Source organism: Episyrphus balteatus, chromosome 2, assembly GCF_945859705.1.
Source record: "Episyrphus balteatus chromosome 2, idEpiBalt1.1, whole genome shotgun sequence".
NCBI lineage: Eukaryota > Metazoa > Arthropoda > Insecta > Diptera > Syrphidae > Episyrphus > Episyrphus balteatus.
In genome coordinates, this window is record NC_079135.1 from 65,764,913 (window position 1) to 65,786,493 (window position 21,581).

Genomic DNA, 21,581 nt, shown 5'->3' on the forward strand with positions numbered 1-21,581 from the left:
TATTGCTTAAAAAAATCAGAAATATTCTATAGAAATTTTGACAACGATATGGTTTTCTTTTGAATATGAAAATACACAATAAGTCATGAAGACTTTCAGTTTTTGAATCACGATTAATCGAAAGGATGAATTTTTAATGCACATGTATTTTATAAAAATAAAATTAATTAGCTTATTATGTAGAAACAAAATAACATAAACAATTTAAAGAAAAATATATCTATAATATTTTAATGGAAAGGAAATAGTGTTTTTTATTTTTTGTTTGATTTTAAATAGTTTTATCTGCATTACCGTTAATACTTTTTAATCTGCCTCATTTCCGATGAATTTTGCTTATTATTTATTTGATTTCCATACATTTGATTAGTCGTTACATCAAGAACCGTTGTTTGAGGTGAATTTACGTAATTTCCTGGTGTTATTTTATCCATGTTCAATTCATACAAACCATTGATAGTTGGCGAAACCATATCAAGTATATCTTTGTCAAGCCAACTATGTTGACTGTCATCATTAATTGATTCGACTTCAATCTTTTTTTCTATATTAAATCCACTAGTTTGTAGATTTTGTTTGGTTTCTTGAAAATTCTCTAATGCACTTACGACATTCGTTGTGTCCTTGTTCTTTTTGGATAGGTACCAATTATCATCATCTACATCATCTAAGAAATTTGACTGAATCAATTTCATTTTCTTACACTTTGGCTCTTCTAACGAGCTTGATGTATAAGCATTGTTGTTTGTTTTGCAGACTGCATTATTTTCTCGTTCGTTGAATTCAAGAGCCGAGACAATGTCACTCATGTTAACTTCTTCATCGAAAACATCAGTACTTTGATCTTTAGTGTTGAACAAAAGATTTCTACGATTTTGTAATATTGTCTCTTGCACCACTTCTTCCAAATCGGCTTCTTTTGGATTTTGACCTAATTTTAAATTAGGAGCCGCAACTAGAGCTAAACTTAGCAACAAGACCATTAAGCAGGTTGTAGGCTGTGTTGTTTTGTTTGTTCCTTTTGTGAGAAGTGATTGCAGTTTCTTCATTTGCGACATTAGTGTTTGATTTTGATTCTGTAGCTGTTTTATTCTTTTCATGAGAGATTGGTTTTCTTCTGTGCATTGTTTAACACGTTCCTCAAGCCCATCTACATATTCTTTTTTACGTTTTCTCGAATCTTGTGCCGATATTTTATTGCGAATTTTGCGGCGAATTCGTTTGAGTTCACGTTCTTCATGTTTTGTTAGTGGATAGTGGGTTGGTAGAGTTATGCCTTCTTTGCTTAAAAGTCGTCTTTCTTCTGAAGTGAGAGCAAGTTTTGGATACGGAACTTCTGGATCATGTACATACTCCTCGTCATCATACCCGTCTTCAATGATAATGCTTTCAGAATCCGATGAATTTTCAATAAAAGAATCCTCCTGCACTATAATTTAAAAAAAAAATAAAAGTGTTATTATTCTTATACGCTGTGAACAATTTTTTGAAAATTGTTGCTATTTAAAAAAAAAAAAAAAAATAGAAAAAATATGAAGAATACAATACATCTAACCTAAAGGATCACATTCAGTAATTTTTTTTTTAATGAATACATTTAAATAATAAATTGCTTGAAGTGACATTTTTTCTATTCCAATTTAACAATAATTTTAATTGATAATATAAATTCGATACAGCTTTGAAAGCAGAACGTAATCAAGTTACTTTTCAAGATTACATATATTATTAAAACACAGTTTTTTATTGTGGGCTAGAAGCCATATATACACAACTTTTCAAACGTTCAGTATTGATGCAATTAGAAACAATATAGATTTTCTTCATACTCTTTTTAAATATGAAATGAATTGACTTACTTTCATCTTTGATTCCAACATCCTTTAAGACATTGGGTTTTGAAATGTATTTTATTGGAAACTGCTGGATATTTGTTTCTTGGGTTTCTTGAATTTTAACAGGAGTGGAACGGACCGCTGTCGTATTAACGATTTTAAAAGTTTTCAATTCTTTTACATCTTGTAGAGAAACTGGTATTAGAATAGACCTTGGATTATTGTTCTGCACACGAACGATTTTTTTCACTTAAAAAAAAATTAAAAATTAAATTAAAATTAAGAATAAAAAATTTTTAAAACTTACTTTCTGTTAATTTATTTTTGTTTAAAAATAAAGTGCCTGGTTTAGCCTGAATTTTTGCTCCACTGTTCGAATTCTTTACTTGAATTGTAACGTTCTTGTTATTTGAAGCAGTAAACATTTGAGGAGATAGTTTGACAATTTTTATTTCATTTCCACGAATTCCATTTACCACTGTTTGCTGTTGTTGATTATTTAACTTTTGATATTGTTGCTTTTGTAGCGGTACTGTGCTTGTATGAGTTTGAACTGTATTTGATAAAGTCATAACTTGTGGAACTTTTTGAACAATCACTTTAGGTTTATGTTCATTATTGCAAACAATTTTTTTTGCCGGATGAATAACTTCCATAGGTGATAATTCGGCAGGTGACCTTTTGCCTCCTCTTTCACTTATTGAGGGTCCTGGAGAAGGTGGACTCAGAGGTTCATATGGTGGACTCATGTCCCTAATAAAAATAGAAAATAAGAAAATTAAAGAAATCATATACATAGATTCACAAAGCGAAGTAGGAAAATGAATTACGCTTCTAGATTATCCGAAGAAAGGCCACTATCAGATGAATTGCTGGATATAACATTGCTATGTGATAGCAATGGTTCAGGTAATGTGGGCTCGGTGATATCATAGTCTTCGGCTTCTATTTTCATATGTCCGTTGAAGCCTCCTAGAGACCCAAACTCGCCTTGGTGATCGGTCAAGTTATTGAGAAAATCCATGGGAAAAATGGAATCCAAAATGTCATTCGTACTTGATGACCAATTTTCTTCCTAAGAGCGTGAGGAGAAATGATATTTTAAATATATTTAATTCATGTTGTGATAGTTTGATGTTTCTTTTTTAAGTATAATCTGAAAACAAATTTTGGAAACCTTTCTTTTTTTATGCTTTTTAAAGTACTTACATATACATATATTGATTTAATTAAGTGCAAGTCGATGAGTTGGAAAAAACAAAAATTGAGCTTGTCATTGAATACATTCTGATTTAATTTATTTAAGCTTTAACATTTATACATAATGAAGGAGAAGAGAGAAGAAAAAATATACAATTGAATTTATTTATTTACATATATCGTCGGCACAAAGCCAAAACCACGAATCTGCATTTTTTGACATTTTCACTTTAATGCGTCATTTAACTAGTTATCGGTCCCTCTATCCACTGCTTCGACCCCAATCATCGATCTGTTTCCTAAAAGCCATCAATTTCCGTAGCACGAGTTCCCATAAGATTGCATGAATTTCCAAAACATTGAAGCCGTTTTTCTCAAAACTACAATTTTGCAGATTCGTGGTTTTGGCGTTGTGCCCACGATATTACGTATGTAGATTGTGTTAAAATGATACAAAAATAAAACTGAGGAATTGGTAAGGTAATTTTCATATCATAGGGCGAGGAGGTGTAAAGTTGAGTTTTTACCTCAACACAAGTTGGCGCCCTTTCAATAAGTCAATTTCTTGATATTTTATATAACTTAGCACAATTGCTACATATGTATTTAGTTTCACTGCCGCTTATATGAATAGAACTAGAATCACCCCCATTCCCGAATTATCAAAACGATAATCGAAAAAAACTTTATATATAATCGAAAATGTGATCGTCTTTCATTTGCTCTCCGTAACTCAATGGCTATCCTCTAGTCCAGGGATGGCGAACCAATGGTAAAAGCAGACTTTCACATGAAGACGCAAGAGTCAAGATTCAATGAAGAGTAAGGGAGAAAGAAAGTTCGAAAAAGAGGGATGGAAGATTTTTTACCCTTACCCCGTTTGTATGACCGATTTAAAGATCGAATTGAAACTGAATCGAAATTTCGATCCAGGTATATGGAAGTACCAGATCGAGGAATCGAATTGAAATAGAATCGAAAACACAATTTTTCTTTTTAATATATTTGCAGTAAAATAGAAAAATCTAACCAAAAACAAAGTACAAGTAAAACTAGATATCATTAGACATACATACAGTGAATTTGCAAATAAGAATACAATCACACACAATTTCCACCATAAATTATATTTCGAGTATTCAATTCATTCGGTATATATGCATATTTTCGATTCGATTCAGCTCCCCGAGTCGTATCGGATCGACAAATCCGGATTCAATTCGATTCAGGTATATATAGACCTAAATCCTGATTCAATTCCGATTCAAATCGCCATACAAACGGGGTAAATGACTTGAGAAAGTTGAACAAGAAACAGAAGGAAATAATAAAATACAGATAATTTTTGTTGCTTCTGATTTATTCTGCAGATGCAGCATTTATGGTCTTCTTCCTTACTCCTCTCTTTGTTGTCTAACACAATTTAAATAACCCTCTCTGTCTGACTTAAGAAAGTTGAACAAGAAACAGAAGAAAAAATCACAAAAAGTTGAACAAGAAACCGAAGAATGGGAAGAGAAAACAAAAGAAAAGAAAATACAGATAATTTTGTTTGCTCCTGATTTATCCTGCAGACACAGCATTTACGGTCTTCTTCGTTTTCTAACACAATTTATATACATATATTATATATATACACACATCCATGCAAGCTTCGTACAATCGTATCATAGCATATACACACATACCATCATAAGTGTAATAATTTTTCGATACGTTTTTTCTTGGTTAGCTCCCCATGCCAGGCCTGCGTTAAAATCTGTGCAATAACTTAAAATTCGTTTTAAAAAAATCGTTTTTTTTTTTAATTTTACACTTCAAAATGATGTCTTTAAACTTTGAAGAGAATTGACTTATGTTTTGATGAAATATATGAACTTAAAAAATATATCAATTTTTGAAAAACGGCAACGCCAAATTGCAACAACAACTAAAAACGCAGTTATGTTAGAATCAATAAAAGAATTACGTACACAAAATTTAATCGAAATCGTTAAAGCCGTTTTCGAGAAAATTACAACACCTCGAAAACGGTATATGGGAGATATGCGTTAAAAAGTAGATATTAAAAAACTAAACAAAACTAAAAAACGGGTCTTGGAAATTACGCAAAAATCATCTGCACCCAGTTTCAAGCAAATCCATCCATCCGTTTAGGCCCTAGCTCGATGTACAGATGGACGCACAGACGGACCACTTTTTTGATCTTCTCCATCATAATAATGTTGGTTTTGATTAAAACCTGCCCCTGTAGATCAAGTAAAAATGTTGATGTTTTCAATAGGCTGCGTTTTTCGAATATCTTTGTGCAAAGCGAAGAAATATTTGAGCTCATGAAATATGTTGAGGCATCTCTCTAAACACTACCATCGTACCCCGTAATATTTTAAAAGAAATTAAGTCCACTCCGTTTCGAATTGAAACAAACTTCAAATAAATTCAACTACTTCTCCTAGCAGTAGTGAATTTGAAAACGTTATAAACAAGTTTTAAGACAATATCTTCATGGATCCATGAACAACATGGAGACCACAGTATCAAGGAGTTGCATTTCATCTGGGCCCGTCTCTTTCCACTCGTGCTTGAGTTTTTTTTTATTGACAAATTGAGTGCCCATAGACTCTTGAAGAAGTTCATGTTTACAAAACCCATAAATTCGCTCTCTAATGTCGTTTTCCAAAATTCAAAGAGTGTCACTTCTAGCTATATAATCACTCCCAAAAGGAGTGATTTCAAATTCCAAAATTGAAAAAGGAGTGAATTTTTGGAGTGTATTCTTCACTCCCAAAATTTTGAAGGAGTGACGGAGTGATTACCTAAAAATACTTCTACATTTGACTTCATGGACTGCTTGTCAAATTGTTGGGTGGTTGTTATAACTTTTTTTAGTGAAGGAAATTATATTTATTTACAAAAAAAAATCAATAAAGTATTGTAACGATGAATTACCGAACTACTTTTAAGATAAAAGTCTGAACACACTACCTGCTACAGTAAAGGTAGAAATGTGAACGGACCTTTAGTAATTAAGAAACTACCCTCTGAACGCATCCAAAGAAATTCCCTCGACTGCTGAATATCCCAAAATATCCCACTGGACTGGAAGTATGAAGCGCCCCCTCTTGGAAAGGAAGCTTCGAGAAGCAAAGACGAGAACCTTCGAAGACATTCTCGAATTCCGAATTTCAGGTATAAAAGGGCAGCGTGGACACCGACCGGATACAGTTTAATCTTGAAAGTGAAAGAGTACAGTACAAAGTGAAATAAAGTGTTGCGAATTGTTAGTAGTAAATAAAGTGATTTAAAAGTGTGTTTGTTTGAGCGAATAATAAAAGTAAATTGAGTTGAAATAAAGTGTGTTCTTATTTGAACGGAAATATAAGTGGAAATTAAATAAGTTTTATTGTGAACCCGGAATAAAACATTACATTGGTGTCAGAAAAGTGGAATAAAACTTATTTATTTGTGCGAATCAGATAATTTCGCGAATAAAATAAAAAGTGCGCGTGTGTTTTAACAATAAACAAAGTGTAAAACATTTTGAAATAAGTAAAAGTGCTCGCATTTTAAAAAGTTAAAATGGGTAAGACATTAAATCAGTTAAGTTTGACTGAGCTGAAGGCGGAATTAACTAAACGAGGTCTTCCTACTGCTGGATCGAAAAATGACCTCATTATTCGCCTGCAAGATTATTTAACCCAGAAAAGCGAAGATTTGGATACATTTCAATTCGAAGTTGAAATGATAGAAGAACGAGTAAGTACTAGTTCCGATATGTCATCCATGATGGCTGTTCTCCTTGCAAAATTTGATGAACAAAGAGAACAAATGGAACAACAACGAACAGAGCAAAAGAGTGAACAACAGAATCTTCTCGAAAAAATGGAGAAACATCTAGAAGAACATCGCGATGAGCAAAAGAATCTTCTAGAAGAACAGAAAAATCTTTTAGAGGGAATCTTTTAAAGTTCACTGCTCTTGACGAGCGTGTTGAAGAAAACAAAGAAAAGCTGTTGGCAATGGACACAAAGTTCGAAGAGAAATTCCAAGACATTACTAAAGAGTTGGACAAGGTTCGAAAAATTAAGGCCCGAGAAAGTTCTGGTGAGTATTCAAAGAAGAAGGAAATGCATCCACCAACCTTTGATGGACAAAGTTCTTGGTCGATCTACAAGAAACAGTTTGAGGCAGCTGCCACAACAAATGGCTGGGATGACGAAGACAAATGTATAGCGTTGACTCTTGCTCTTAGAGGTCCTGCTGCTGAGTTGTTACAAACTTTACCACCAGAAAAGAATGGTAACTTTAACGCTCTTGTCCAGGTCATTGAAAAACGCTTTGGAGATGGCCATATGCAGGAAGTCTTCCGCGTCCAACTCAATACAAGAGTCCAGAAAAGAGGAGAAACTCTGCAACAACTCCAAGCAGATATTGAAAGGTTAGCTCATCTGGCATATCCGACAGCAGGAGACGACATTATCAATCAGTTTGCGACAGAAGCCTTTGTACGTGCTGTATCTGATATAAATATTCAGCGAGCAATTCGAACAGCTGGAAAACGTTCCCTTCCTGAAGCATTAGCGTTTGCACTCACTATGGAAGCAGCAGAACAGGCTTCTCAAGGCGTTCATCGGGTAAGAGAAGTTACAGTGGAGGAATGCTCTTGTCAAAAACTCGCATTCCAAAGAAACCAGCGAGACGGAGCTGCTCGATGCTGGAACTGTAACAAGACAGGACATCTCCAGCGGCAGTGCAGATTGCCACCAAGAAGAAATGCTTGCCAGCACTGTGGAAACAGGAATATTGCCCAACAACAGGTAAGCGATACAACCAACACTCATCCTCAACTTGATTCCCATTCGGGAAACGAGTAAGAACCAACTTCGAGGGGCAGAAGCTGGTTTCTGGTATCGATGGCCCCAGAACCACAATTCAAGTCTCACAGACTAAACGAGACAACAAAAGTCTGACAGTAGAGGCAACCATAAATAACAACCAACACGTGGCTACAATTGACACTGGTGCCACTGCCTCTATTGTACGAAGAGACTTGGTGAAGATGACGTGGCTACATAACACCAACAGCTACCGTCTGAAGACCGCCACAGGAGAAGCAGCAAGGGTGTACGGTGAAGTTCGTCTTACGATCCGTATGGCAGAACTAGAGTTTTCGCATGTGTTTTTGGTGGCAGATATATGTGACGAGTGCATCATTGGAATCGACTTTATGAAGGAGCATGGAATCATTTTGGATATCGGTAATCAAGTCCTGAAATACAGAAATGTGGAGATCCCAATGGTCTATGGCAACGAAAATTCAACAACAATTAGAACTGTCATCAAAGAAGATATGTGCTTGCCTCCTTCTTCAGAAGTTTTTGTGTGGACGAAGTTAAAGGGGAACTGTGGAAGCCATCGATACCTCATGGTCGAACCAGAAGTTGAGCAAAGTTCCGAAAACATCTTCATCGGGAAGACTCTTGTGGCACCAAAGAACAACATGGTACCTGTACGGATACTTAACATCAAACCGTACCCAATCAAGCTTAAGAAAGGAGAAGTTGTTGGACAATGTGAATCTGTGTCCGCAATAACTAAGATCAATGAGATGGACATACAGATGACTATGAACTCTGAGAAACTAAAGACTCAAATTCTCAAATCAGACAACTTGAGTCAACATCAGCTTAATGTTGCTGGAAGGCTTCTTCATGAATATGCTGATATCTTCTCTTCACCCAGCGGGCAATACGGCCGAACACAACTGGTGCAGCACCGAATCGATACAGGAGACGCTAGGCCGATTCGTCAACCAGCAAGACGTCTCCCCTTGGCCAAACAAGGTGAAGTTGAAGAAATGATATCGACAATGAAGAAAGACGGACTGATCGAAAATTCCAAAAGCCCTTGGGCATCACCGGTAGTTCTCGTCAAAAAGAAGGATGGAAGCACTCGATTTTGTGTCGACTACCGCAGACTGAATGATGTGACGAAGAAAGACAGCTACCCACTGCCAAGAATCAGCGATACTCTAGATGCAATGGAAGGAGCACAATGGTTTTCGACTTTGGACTTGAAGAGTGGCTACTGGCAGGTAGAAATCCATCCAGAAGATCGAGAAAAGACGGCTTTCTCCACAGGAAATGGTCTGTGGCAGTTCAATGTCATGCCGTTTGGGCTATGTAATGCCCCAGCTACTTTTGAGCGCTTAATGGAGTGCGTTTTAAATGGATTAACCTGGAAATCTTGCCTAGTTTATTTGGATGATGTCATCGTTTACGGGAAAACATTTGATGACCATTGTGAAAACCTAAAGGCTGTATTCCAGAGGCTACGAGAAGCACATCTTAAGTTAAATCCAAAGAAATGTGCACTTTTCAAGACCGAGGTTAAATATTTGGGGCATATCATCTCATCCCAAGGAGTAATGACTGATCCAGAAAAAGTTGACACTGTGAAGAATTGGCCAACCCCTCAGGACAAGCATCAACTTCGGAGTTTCCTCGGTCTGGCAACGTACTATCGACGGTTCGTGAAGGATTTTGCGAGAATCGCCAAAAGCTTGCACCAGCTTACGGAGAAGGGTAAACCCTTTAAATGGTCAGGTGAGTGTGAGAAAAGCTTTCAGGAACTGAAGCTACGGTTATGTGAAGCTCCTGTGTTGGCCTATCCGACTCCAGGCAAACAATTCATCATTGACGCAGATGCAAGTAATGTTGGAGTTGGTGCTGTTTTATCGCAAGTTCATGACGGAGAAGAAAAGGTCGTTGCCTATTTCAGCAAGGTACTCTCGAAACAAGAAAGAAACTATTGCGTGACCAGAAGGGAACTTCTAGCTCTGGTATTGGCAACAAAGCACTTCCATAAGTACATCTATGGACAGAAGTTCCTTCTTCGCACAGATCATGGTGCACTAAATTGGCTTTTGAACTTCAAAAATCCAGAGGGTCAAGTAGCAAGATGGATCGAGATACTCCAGACGTATCAATGTCAGATTCAACATCGAAGAGGAAAGCTACATTCAAATGCAGACGCATTATCTCGGCGCCCGTGCAAGCAAGACTGCAAGCATTGCACACGGCTAGAGGAAAAGGAAGTTTTCGCTGTAAGAAGAACGAGAGCTGATCCCATTTGCGGCTGGAGTAATGAAGAACTCAGGATGGCCCAACAGGAAGATTCGGACATCGAACCCATCCTTGCATGGAAGGAACATGAAGAGAAACCAGAATGGGCCGACATCTCCGACCGAAGCCCCAATCTCAAAGCATACTGGGCACAATGGGACTCACTTCATGTGCAAGAAGGGTTACTCAGGCGTAAGTGGGAATCCGCAGATGGTAAATCTTATGTAATGCAACTAATCGTACCTCAGTCAAAGGTTAATGATGTTCTCCGAGAGATGCACGAGGGAACTTCTGGAGGCCATTTAGGCATCAACAAGACGCTGGAAAAGGTACGCCAGCAATTCTACTGGTTACGTATGAGAGAAGACGTTGAAAAGTGGTGCCGAAAATGTGATACTTGTGCCGCTAGCAAAGGACCAGCTAGAAAAATGCAAAGCAAGATGCATCAGTACAATGTGGGCACACCTTTTGAGAGGATTGCAATAGACGTGGCAGGTCCTTTTCCCGAAACCAACAAAGGAAACCGGTATATCCTCGTAGTGATGGATTACTTCAGCAAGTGGCCTGAGGCATTTGCCATCCCAAACCAGGAAACCAAAACAGTTGTGGATAAGATTGTCTTTCATTGGGTGAGCAGGTTCGGAGTACCCATGGAACTTCATTCCGACCAAGGAAGGAACTTCGAATCTAAGATTTTTCAAGAGGTTTGCTCACTCCTTGGCATCAAGAAGACGCGAACAACACCGCTTCATCCACAATCTGATGGGATGGTTGAGCGATTTAACAGGACACTTAAAGAACACCTGTCAAAAGTAGTCAACGATAATCAACGAGACTGGGATCGACATATTCCATTATTCTTGATGGCTTATAGAAGTGCAACACATAGTTCCACTGGACATACACCATCGGAAGTCCTTTTTGGTTCTACAATACGGCTGCCAAGTAAGATAAAATTCGGATGTGTTCCAAATGAGCCACAGGAAATAGATGAGTATGTTGATAACCTGAAAGAAACACTGGCTGACATTCACCAACGGACAAGGACAAATATAAAAGCGTCTAGTGACAGGATGAAAACAAGATATGACGCGCGAGCGACAGCAACAGGGTTTCAAGAAGGAGAACTTGTGTGGTTTTACAATCCCCACCGACAAAAGGGACTATCACCGAAGCTACAACAAAACTGGGAAGGCCCTTACACAGTAATAACCAGAATCAACGACGTGGTTTACCGTATACAGAGAGGGGTAAGAGGCAAATTAAAGGTAGTTCATTGTGACCGTTTACATCGTTATAATGGTGAAAGAAGCAATGGAGTTGTTCGGGACGAACAATCCTAAGAGGGGGGCAATGTAACGATGAATTACCGAACTACTTTTAAGATAAAAGTCTGAACACACTACCTGCTACAGTAAAGGTAGAAATGTGAACGGACCTTTAGTAATTAAGAAACTACCCTCTGAACGCATCCAAAGAAATTCCCTCGACTGCTGAATATCCCAAAATATCCCACTGGACTGGAAGTATGAAGCGCCCCCTCTTGGAAAGGAAGCTTCGAGAAGCAAAGACGAGAACCTTCGAAGACATTCTCGAATTCCGAATTTCAGGTATAAAAGGGCAGCGTGGACACCGACCGGATACAGTTTAATCTTGAAAGTGAAAGAGTACAGTACAAAGTGAAATAAAGTGTTGCGAATTGTTAGTAGTAAATAAAGTGATTTAAAAGTGTGTTTGTTTGAGCGAATAATAAAAGTAAATTGAGTTGAAATAAAGTGTGTTCTTATTTGAACGGAAATATAAGTGGAAATTAAATAAGTTTTATTGTGAACCCGGAATAAAACATTACAGTATTGTAAAAAATCACTAAAAGTGAATTTAAAAGATTGTGTTATTATTTCATTCATTATTTCGTATTACAAACACATGCAAAGCAAACGTCAAATCACTCCACTTGTCAAATTCGTCATGAACAAATTCCAAAATTGCACAAAAAAGGAGTGATTCACTCCTATAATTTTGGAAAACGACATAAATATCGATTACAGACGATGCCTTTCGTTTCATCGAAGTAATGAAATCCATGTCCTTTTTGAGCTACTTTAAAGTAATTCATCCGAGCAAATAACATATTCTTCAGTTGCCTAATTATGGAATACGGTGTCGATCGATTTAGGAGGAGAATTTGAAGTTTTGTATTATTGTTTTCGCTTTCGACCGTATCTTTTTACCTTCCCATGGATTTACGACACCTTTTTCTTGGCGGATTTTTTGTTTCGACCGACGAAAGATATTTTTGCTGGTATTTTTAATAAAATACTTATTAAATACACTTTGAGTTGTTTATTATTGTATACATAATAAACAATGCAAATTAATAATAAGAAGCTATATTTTTTTTAACAAATTAAAGACACAAAATGAAAACACTTTCTTGTTTGATGCGCAAAAGTTCATAAGTGACAATTGCGAGGGTAGGTACTTTTTGGTTGTTGTTTTTTTTCCTGCAATGTGTATTCTTTATTTTTCTAACTTTCTGCAAGCACAAATAACACTTGAATACATTTAAAATTTAAACATTTTATTTTATTTCGCAAGTAAAGAAAAGAAGTCCACACACATTACAAAACAATTCTAATGAAACCAGCTGTCATTTGGCTGGAATATTGGAAATATTCGCTTCGAATTCCATAATTCAGATATTCGAGGCGAATCGAAAGGGAGATATCGAATCTTAAACGATCAACTTCGTATTCCATAACCAGGCCACAGATTTATCTACAGCTTCAAGGAGTTTATCCGAAAAATTAGGTGCGATGCATTGATTGATAACATAACTTAATACACCTTTTTTTTCCCAGCAAATATTTAAAAAATGATACAAAAAAATCTCTGACTTCTTTTCAAATTCCCTAACTATCCCTGACCAAAATTAAGTTCTCTGACTTTCTAGTTTAGCAGATTTTTTTTCAGTGTGCTGCTCTAGAATTGATGTTGGAAATTGAATTTTATCAAATTATGTATAATTTAAATTCTAATTAATTTTAAGCTTACCTAATACCTAGTCGTTTTTTTTACAATTAATAAGAAAATCTATTATCCTTATGGTTTGGTCTGATGAAATACCATGGGCGGGTCTCGTTTCCATTTTCATTGTTTTGTAGTGTACCCCTACCCACTGTAGTGGGTACATCGTATTATTTGCTTGTTCACAAGTACAAAAAGCAAAACAATCTGACCTAATTAACCCTAAACGCCGCAAAATTGCTTCGTCAGCTTTCACGAATAACTTGCTTTTTTCCAGATTTCACAAGGCCAAAAATGAAAGCTTAAAGCATCATCACCGGTAATCTTTCATTCACTGTAGAAGAATACCTATATCTGGTTTATTGTATGACTAATTATAAATTGCCGATATACACATTTTATATGGCAACAGCAAGTTATTCTGATGCAAATCTTTGCGTGCGTCATCTATTTGGGTTTCACTTGCTTTGCTAGTTGCTAATTCTACGTATTTTAAATCCATATTTTTTGTTTTAATATGTAATGCACCTATAATATACATACCATTATTTCGGGTGTACATTTAGGAATTCTGGTGTTAAAAAGATCCTCTTTCAAGATATAATCTTCTTCGTTTTGCCTAATGAATGAAAAATCCATGTTCTTTGATTGGAGTTTGACACGTATGCCGAAATTGGGGCGCAGCTAGAGTTGATTGTAGTTTGTTGGCAATAAATGCAATTTTTGTTTTTTTATTTTTAATGGTCAGCTGGAATATTAACTCTTTACTTATGTTTTTAAGGGATTTGTTTATATTTATTTATTTTTTGCCCGTTGTATTTTTATAAACATGATTGTAATTCTCAATTTTCCCCATTTTTTTTAAACGTGGAACTTGGACGTCAAAATGAAATGAACTTCAGTCAGGACTGACAACTGCAAGGCGATGAAAATATAAAGTGTAGTAGATTATCATAAGGTTAGCGTTACACTAAGAAAATATGTTTCAAAACCTCGTTGAAAGCCGCGTTCGTTTGGAGGAGATAAGACAATGATCTAGTACTAATATCTACACATACTTTTGGTCTCTCCTAATGGGGAAATGCATTGATTTTCTTTAATAGTCCTGTACCTTTGGGAGGCGGCAAAGTACTACTACCCTACTAACAATTTTGCTTCTATAATGCTTTACAGAAGCAACAATTGCATCTGTAAAGCTTTTTAGCACCAAAATTGTTTGTCGGGGTATCTATTTTACCAGCGTTCCTAGAATATGTAAAAGTGGAATGTGATTGGGCACAACATTGAGGACCAGTTGTACAAACGTAGTTCAGCCTCGGATCAGGAATTTAACTCGCCGATTTCGGCAGATTAGCAGTGGATCAACTCTGGTTCAAGGATGGATTTAGCTATTTTAGTGTATATGGACCTTGAACCAGGGGCCCTATTTTGTAAAACGATTATCGTTGAAACTATGTACTTCGTTTTCGTTGAAATCCGACTACGTATTACGATAATCGTTTTACTTCATCGATACTCGTTAATCTTTACGACTGCCATTTACCTATCGTTTAACTTTCGTTTAGCTGTCATAATATTATTGCGTTTGCTGGTAAAATACATAATGTCGTATGTTACATTCGGCTTCTTTTGGGAAAACGCAATTAAAGTTCAGATTTTTATCTCGAAAACTGTACGTTGAATTTTTTTAAAAATATCATGACATATACAGAAAATATTTGTCTATTGAATTATGTTAGAATTATTTCAATATTCCAATCCAGAAACAAATAATAGTCAATTTTCTCCAATATGCCGATGTCGTATGTAACGTTTTCACAGAAACTATTTGTTAGCCAAACACATACGACAAATTGGGTGCGTTCACGTACCGATCCAAGGGTATCTGGATACCTTAGTGTTGTTGTAATCCCATATAAAATCTCAGCTGATCGATCAGCTGTGTTGACAAGCAAAAAAATCCAAAGGTATCCTAAAAATTTCTGGATTCTCGTGTATCTTATGGGGATTTGATGAACAGCTGATTCGTGTTCACAAACGTATCGGATACTTAGGTATCTTGGATAGGGTATCTGTGCGTACGTGAACGCACCCATTGATGACACATACGACAAATGTTATAACAAATTATAAAGAAAAAGGTCCGTCGCGGTTGGTGGTTTAATTAAAACTCAACTCGAGTTCTAAAGACCAACCCGGAACTTCATGAACTTCCAAAATGCATTACTCAGCTTTGACCTGCTGAGTTGCATTCTGGAAGTTGGCTTGACCCACTGAGCGTTGCGTCACATTAAGTGTGACACAAAATTGCTGTAATTATTTAAGTAGAGCGGGTCAGCTCTGAGTGCAATATGGGGCATAACATTCCTCCCCCTTCCGAAGTTCAGGCCAGGTCTCCAGAACTGGTTAGTTTTTCTTTATTAAGTAAGTACTTAAATCTAACATTTTTTTTTTTTTTTCTAATAATAATAGTTTTCAATTGTTTCATTTTATATTTAAATTATTTTTCAATTATTCAAATTTAAAAAAATGAATGAATACAATAATAAAATTTCTTCTGTTGGTACAAAATATTATATATAATAAAATTTAAAAAAAATGAATGAATACAATAATAAAATTTCTTTTGTTTGGTACAAAATATTATTATGTTATTTTTTACGTATTTATAAAAAGAAGTTAACTATTATTATTATTTTTTAAATAAAAATATTTTTAAATCAAGAAATTAATATTTTTTTTTTAACAAAATATTAAATAAAGATAAATTTTTTTTTTTTTTTTTTTTTTTTTTACAAAATATAATTAGATAAAGAAATTACTACAATTTTTTATACATTTCTTTTTTATTTTTATACTTTTTATATTTCTTGTACATTTTTTTTTTATTTTTTTAATTATTAGTATATTATTTATTTATTTTTTTCACAAAATATAATTAATTTATTTATTTTATTTTTTTTTTATTATTATTAGTTAATTATTATTTATTTATTTTATTTATTTTAACACAAAATATTATTTTTAAATGATAGAGAAATTGATACTTAATTAGTATTTTGTTTGTTGATTTTAATTTTTTTTTTTTTTAAATTTGTTTAAGCTCTTACACCCGGGCAGAGGTGATGCTGAAGACTGCTGTACTGTTGTTTGTTTCGGCCAACGGTGTTGCAGGAGCACGTCTCTTTGGTGTTTGGTAAAAATTCACCTCACGGAGTGGTAGACTTGTTAGTGATGGTGTTTTTGTTCTGGTGGACTTTGTGAATTTTGATCTGGATCGGAAAAAACGGACTAGAAATATGGCAATGATAGCAACTGCTCCCAACGTGATCATCGACATTATGGAGTAACGGTGTAGTGATAGCTCCCAATCTTGATCTGCCGCTTTACGTTCTCCATTCAGTTGGTTCCAACCTTTTTCCAGCTCTTCTATACTCTTTCTTCCAATATTGAGATTGTTGGAAAAATGTTTATGGTTTCCAATCCGTATCGGAAGAAGTTTTGGTGTAGATGCTTCTTTAGCTGGAACAGAGCTTGCTTGTAAGGCTTGTACAAGTTCTGAGTGGTCCACCATTGGTTGTTTGTATTCGGTGAAGACCTCGGAGTGATACTCGTAAAACAGTTTGAATCCTTTGGCACTGGCTTCGCATGGCAACTCCATTTTAAGGATTCCTGAACCGTTGAGAGTGGCGGTATATTGCTCACTGGCACACTTCAAGTTCAAAACGAAAGTATCCTTTACTTTAAATAGCCACTCGTTCGATGCTGTCATCTTCAGGAAGATTCCTCTGCTGGCTGGGACTGCAGAGTATTTACATGCTTTTTTGGATGTAGCTGCGTGTTGGAGGAGCTCAATTAGGCAATCGTTTGAACCTGATGTGAGTACTGGGCTTTCGTGTCGGCATACTGCTATATCTCTTGTCGATTCTCCTATTGCCACGTGTGAGCATCGGGAAAACTGTTCTTCGTTAAACATTATGAAATGGTCGTGGTTATTAGATTCTGCGATGTATTCGAACCTTGTGTCGATAACCAAATCCCATTGTTCGTCTAACACTGTTGGCAAGGCGTATACTTTGTGTATGTCGTAACGCAAAGAGTCTGGCAGTGGAAGCGTTACTTTCACAAGTAGGTTTCCTTGAGTTGTGAAGACTGTCGTTTTAGCTGCCGAATGTATTACGTTGTCGAATGACAGCCCTCCTTTAAAGGGGATGCTTCGAAGCAAGTCAGTGATATTACCTTCGTCTAGCACAAAAGGATGGAGTTTATTTTTGTAGAGATCATCTACTATTGACAACTCCAGGGCTTGTTGATTTTGGATCTCCATTATTTTTGCGGTAATTACTGATGTTATTACATTGGCTTCGCTTCTTATCTTCAACATTGCGACTTCCTTGTTTGTGTTTTGGCTGTATTCAAGGAATGTCTCACTAAGGTTTTCCACACCTGCCGTGATGTTTTCTACCTCCGCTGCCAATTGAGCTATGGGCTTGCTCAACGTGTCGAAGTTCGATTTCATGACAGTCATTTGGCGATGCATTAACTGGAATGATTCCTCCTCCCTTTTATGAAGGAATTCAAGCTGGTGGTAGACCTTCCTAGCATCTTCACTGTCCATCGTTCCGAAAGCCCATTTCGAAAAACCTCCGACGAAATCTAATGCACGCTTTTGGCGGTTTGCGTGTAGTAGTTTTTTCAGGCGATTAGCAGTTTGCTGAAGGTTCACTATATTCGTTTCTGTTTCTTGGACTATCAAGTGACAATATCGCTCAAAATCGGAATCCGGAATGCTGCTGCACATATTTTCTAGTTTTCTTTCACACTTCTCCACCATGTTTATCACCATCTCGTAGTCAATCGGTGTGAACTTTGTTAAAATTGTCCATGAATCGCTGTAGAAGACTGCGTGTTCTACCGTTTCGAAAACTGCCGGTGAATTCTCTTCTAATGATGTTATATTGTAGGGTTTCTGTGACTGCCCGAGGTAGATGTTAATAATTAACATGAACATAGTTATTTCAAAACAATAAAAATTGAACATTTTTTTTGTTTACTAAAACAAATATTGTATAGTTATATAATTAGAAACTATAATTAACAATTATAAATAAAACAATAGTTTGTATTTCCTTTGTTTTCACTTGATCAATACTGAAAAGAAAGACAAAATTGTTAAAAATATATATTTGAAATAGAAGATATATTTTTTTAGCTTAGTTTTTGGTGCGTTTTTGTTGGCATTAATTGGATGTTATGAAAAAAAAACTTTTAATTGATTGTTGTGAACTCTTTTAATTTTGCTGCCCATTTTAATTCTCGAATTCACATTACCTGTTGATATTATTTGTGTTGTGGTTTTAAATTAAATAAAATAAAAGATAGTTAAAATGAAATATACTTTTTTAGTTTTTATTTAATTCAGTTATCTTCTTGGATGATCAAAACCAACCAAAAAACTAGTAGGCACGTGTCTCTCTGACTGACATAAATGTCGTGTCACTTTTGAAGTCTCCTGTCACTTTTGTATTCGGAGTCACAGGGTGACTCCAAGACACTACATTCCTCCCCTTTTAGTTTATTCCCAAGCGTTCAGGCGCTTTTATCACTCGTCCATAACGGGTGACATTATCAGGAACTTGTTTTGCGGAGGTGGTGGGGGCTAAGATATCATCATTTGATTTAACATTTTGTTCCTCTTGCTCTTGTGAGTAAGGTGTAACTACGGTTTAGACACGTCATAATGTATTAGAATGGTATCTGAATCAAGCAAGTTTTTTAGTTCGTTGAAAACACCTTGATGTTCATCGGTCCATTTCCATTGCACATTTTTATCAAGCAATCGATGTAATTTTTCAGCAACAGATGATTTATGAGGTAAAAATGAGTTATAAAAATTAAGTAAACCCAGAAAGGATTGCAACATCTCCTTATTTTCAGGAGTAGGTGCCTGTTGAATCGCTCTCACTTTCTCTTTGTTAGGGGAAATTCCATCCCCACTAATATGGAAACCAAGAAAGTCCAATTCGCGTTGAGCAAATAAGCACTTATTTTTGTTTACTGTCACGTTTGCTTTGGCTAATTTTTCAAAAACTGCTTCTAAATTACATTTGTGGTCAGATTCGTCTTTTCCAGAAACGATGATATCATCGAGATATGCTTTTACGCCCTTTATACCGATCAAAAGACTATCCATAAATTTTTGAAACAAACCTGGAGCGGCCGAAACACCAAAAGGTAATCTACGCACCTTATATAATCCCTTGTGTGTATTAAGGGTCAACAACTCTGCCGAGGCGTCATCAACAACCAGTTGCTGGTAGGCCTGTTGTAAATCTAACTTTGTGAATACTTTGCAGTCCGAGATTGCCGCCATGACCTCTGAGACAGTTGGTAGAGGGTAAGCATTGGTTTTTATCACCGCATTTACAGTGCTCCGGTAATCACCGCATATTCTTACAGAACCGTCAGACTTAGGCACAGGTACAATGGGTGTTGCCCAACGGGAAAACATGACAGGCTCCAAAATTTTTTGTTGAACGAGTTTTTCAATTTCTGTTTCAACTGCTGGCTTCCAGGCGATTGGACACTGACGATGCTTGAGGAAAATTGGATTTGACCCTGGCAATATTTCCAAAGAAACAGGTGGCCCTTTGTGAGCACCCAATTCTTCGCTAAAAACGTTTCGAAATTTACCCTCTAAATTCAAAGCATTCCCTGCCACCTCTAACGCGCAAACACCTTGAACAGAAATTCCCAAAATTGGAAACCAGTCTCTTCCCATCAAACAACGCCCACCACCTGCAACAACAACAACTGGCAATTTATAATCTTTATTATTATATTTTATATTCACCAAAGATGATCCCAGAATGCGCAACTTCTCCTTGGACCAAGTTTGCAACGTAATGGTCGATGGAATCAACAACTTGTTTTCGTGATTTATACGATTCCAAGTAACTTCTGAAATCACGGTGCACGCCGCACCAGAGTCAACCTCAAAAGACTCTATAACCCCATTAAGCCAAACCTGTGTCAAAATCTTGTTTGACATTGCTGTCTGGATGTGATTTAACTCATAAAAATAGTTTGATGAGCCTGTTGATTCACAGAGCTGATGTTCGGGCTCGTCTTGAACTGGTCTTTCATCTACTACGTGAATAGCTTGTTGTTGACGATTAGCTGCCTTCTTTTTATAACATGCTTTGCTTGAGTGGCCTTTTACTTTGCAGAAATCACAGTTTTTATCTTTATAAAAACACTTATCAGCAAAATGATTGCCATCGCATCGAAAACATCGCAAATGTTCTGGTCTCTGGTACTTCTTTTTAGTTGACATTGCCATCACTTCATTATTGCAACGGACGTTGAGTACGTTGCGCTGGGCTGCTTCATGTGCAACCGAAATTTCGTACGCCCTTTTAAAATCTAACTTGAGTTCACTAAACAGACGCTTTTGTAATGACTCATCGGCCACTCCGCAAACAATCTGATCTCTCAGCATTTTGTCTAGTTCCATGAAATCGCAGTGTTCAGATAATTTTCTCAAGTCTTTAACAAAATCAGCAATTGATTCCCCATTCTTCTGAACACGTTGGTGGAACGTAAATCGCTGTACTATTTCATTTGGTTTAGGATGAAAATGATCATCCAACTTTTCTACGATTTCTTGGAACGACACATCTTTGGGGGACAGAGGTGTAAGTAAAGAACGGATTATCTCATATGTAGATTCCCCAACACATGATAAAAATATTGCTCTCATTGATCCGTCGTTAGATATGCCATTGGCCTCAAAATAAAACTCCATTCGTTCTTTGTAATTATTCCAGGCCATTGATGGCTGAAATTGCTCCAGTTTGCCGAAAGTTTGTGATGACGTATGGTTGACATTAGACATCGTAGTTTCGTTCATTTTTCGCTCGTCGCCAAAATGTTGTGGTTTTAAATTAAATAAAATAAAAGATAGTTAAAATGAAATATACTTTTTTAGTTTTTATTTAATTCAGTTATCTTCTTGGATGATCAAAACCAACCAAAAAACTAGTAGGCACGTGTCTCTCTGACTGACATAAATGTCGTGTCACTTTTGAAGTCTCCTGTCACTTTTGTATTCGGAGTCACAGGGTGACTCCAAGACACTACAATTTGAAATGGTCCTAACCAAATAGGAGAAAATTTATTTTTCCTTGCGGGATTTTTTAACAAAACATTTTGCCCTACTTTAAAAACAATGGTTTTAGCACCCTTATCGTAGTTAACCTTCGATTTAATCTTAGCTTTCTCGAGATTCTCGTTGGCCAACCTATGGGCTTCCCCGAGTTGATATTTAAGCAGTAGAGGGTAGTCATCAGCGTTATAAAGTGGCGTGGTTTTTCTGTTCAGGTTAGTTGGCATT

The 21,581-nt window shown here is 36.2% G+C and overlaps 2 protein-coding genes across 2 annotated transcripts; both read right to left on the reverse strand.

Moving 5' to 3' along the window:
• Nucleotides 1-203: 203 nt before the first annotated feature.
• On the reverse strand, nucleotides 204-14,094 carry LOC129910750 (kinesin-related protein 8-like). Its single transcript, XM_055988256.1, has 5 exons — nucleotides 13,730-14,094; nucleotides 2,666-2,910; nucleotides 2,143-2,588; nucleotides 1,860-2,084; nucleotides 204-1,429 (listed from the first exon to the last, which is right to left on the reverse strand). The coding sequence occupies exons 1-5, from the start codon at nucleotides 13,823-13,825 to the stop codon at nucleotides 297-299; spliced, it is 2,145 nt and encodes a 714-aa protein (XP_055844231.1). The 5' UTR covers nucleotides 13,826-14,094; the 3' UTR covers nucleotides 204-296.
• A 4,811-nt stretch (nucleotides 14,095-18,905) lies between these two features.
• Nucleotides 18,906-21,098, reverse strand: LOC129909488 (uncharacterized protein K02A2.6-like). The gene has a single exon (XM_055986565.1). It carries the CDS (start codon nucleotides 21,096-21,098, stop codon nucleotides 18,906-18,908), a length of 2,193 nt encoding a protein of 730 aa, XP_055842540.1.
• Between the last annotated feature and the right edge of the window lie 483 nt (nucleotides 21,099-21,581).